At 59.1% G+C, this 1,491-nt stretch overlaps 1 protein-coding gene across 2 annotated transcripts in view; it reads left to right on the forward strand.

The window, feature by feature from the left end:
* The first annotated feature begins 634 nt into the window (after positions 1-634).
* The window catches only part of GRID2 (glutamate receptor, ionotropic, delta 2), a 730,075-nt gene continuing 729,218 nt past the window's right edge, over positions 635-1,491 (forward strand). The window contains exon 1 of one of the 2 annotated variants that reach the window (XM_014942655.1): positions 635-1,011. In XM_014942655.1, coding sequence (XP_014798141.1) covers positions 924-1,011 — 88 coding nt within the window. In that variant the 5' untranslated portion in view covers positions 635-923. The remainder of the gene's footprint in view (positions 1,012-1,491) is intronic. The other variant, XM_014942664.1, reaches the window with a different exon arrangement.

Here is a 1,491-nt window from a genome sequence, read left to right on the forward strand (position 1 = left end):
CCTTCTCCTAGGTGATCCATTTCTAGGCAACGTGCTGGCTGGTGCTGGAGCTGCCAGCTCTCTCTGCATCCCACCAGCAAAGCGAGCTCCAAAACCAACCTGCAGACCATCATCTGCTTTCCTCTGCCTTGCTCCGGGCACTCCTCCTCTCGTTCCTGCCCTGTCCAACCACTACCTTGCGCGACAGAGACAGCACGCCGGGCTTGATTCGCAGATTTCTTTCTTTTTTTTTTTTTTCTTTTTTCTAATTTTTCCTCCAGTTGTAGGAAGCAATTTTTTTAAGCGAAGGGTGGGGGGAAATCTCTGCATTACTATCTGCATTACCTTGAAGTTCACTTTGTTTTTTGGCCTCCGGGGGGGCTTTTCCTGCAGGAATCTGATTGCTGGAAGCGGGATCGCCTGCTCTCCGGGTTGCCCGCTCCTCCTCCCTCGCTGAAGGCGAGCTATTTGCTGCGGGCTCCTGGGGCTTCTCTGGCCAAGAGGGGTTGTGTGTGTCTGTGCCTGTGTGCGTGTCTGCGTGTGTGTGTGTGAGCGTGTGCGTGGTGTGGGTTGGAAGTTGCTGTTCAGCAGCCGGGACCGAGCGGATCCCTGGACCCGGCGGAAGGATGGGGATTGTCTGACCAGCAGAGGCGTCCGCTGCCCGCGCCGGCGCCCGGGCTGGATGGATTTGCTGCCGGCGCTCCCAGCAACTCTGGTGCTGCCCAGGAGCCCCCCGAAGTGACACCGGGGTTTCGCCGAGGAGAGAGGCGCTCGGAGCCCCGGACTCGCTCCTTGCCCAGCCGCGGCTGTGTGCCAGCCCCCGGGATTTACGCGTTCCTCCGGCGGCACCTCAAACTCTTGGGTTTCCTGCGCCGCGCTGCCCTCCGCGGTGGCACCGTTGGGCGAAGAGATCTGTTGTTACAAAGCCTGGACCTCCGGAGGAGATGGAAGTTTTTTCCCTCATCCTGGTCGTGTCCGTCTGTTGGACTCGAACCTGGAAAGCAGCGATTGCAGATTCAATCATTCATATCGGTAAGGGGGTGCTGCGTCTGCTGGTGCTGCTGGACACTTTTCTAGCTCTCCTTTGCAACCTTCCCTCTCTTGGCAGGCTTCCTCCGCTCCCCCCGCAGCCCCCGCTCTCTTCTATCCCTTGCTCGCTTGCTTTTTTTTGTTTGTTTGTTTGTTTGTTCCCCTCTTATAACAGCTTTCCACTGGGATCTTAGGCGTCCTCTTTTTCCTCCTACCGCTCTGTGTAAAGGTTTCTTGTCGGCGGGGTGTGTGCGTGCTTTAGACCTTGAGCTTTTGCGCGGCTGATGATCTAGGGGGGCCAGGGCTCAGGCACTTCCCCCGTCCCTCCCCGCAGCCTCTCGGCTCCAGCCTGCCTTCCTCCTGCCCCGGCTCACCCTCGGGCCGGGTAGGGGGGACGGACCCAAAGCCTCCCCATATTTCTCACACTACCGTGCCAGCCCCGCAAAGCCCCCCCGCATCTTCATTCCTTCACCCCCCACCCCC

This window comes from Calidris pugnax, unplaced genomic scaffold (genome assembly GCF_001431845.1).
Source record: "Calidris pugnax isolate Ruff unplaced genomic scaffold, ASM143184v1 scaffold15, whole genome shotgun sequence".
NCBI classification, from domain to species: domain Eukaryota; kingdom Metazoa; phylum Chordata; class Aves; order Charadriiformes; family Scolopacidae; genus Calidris; species Calidris pugnax.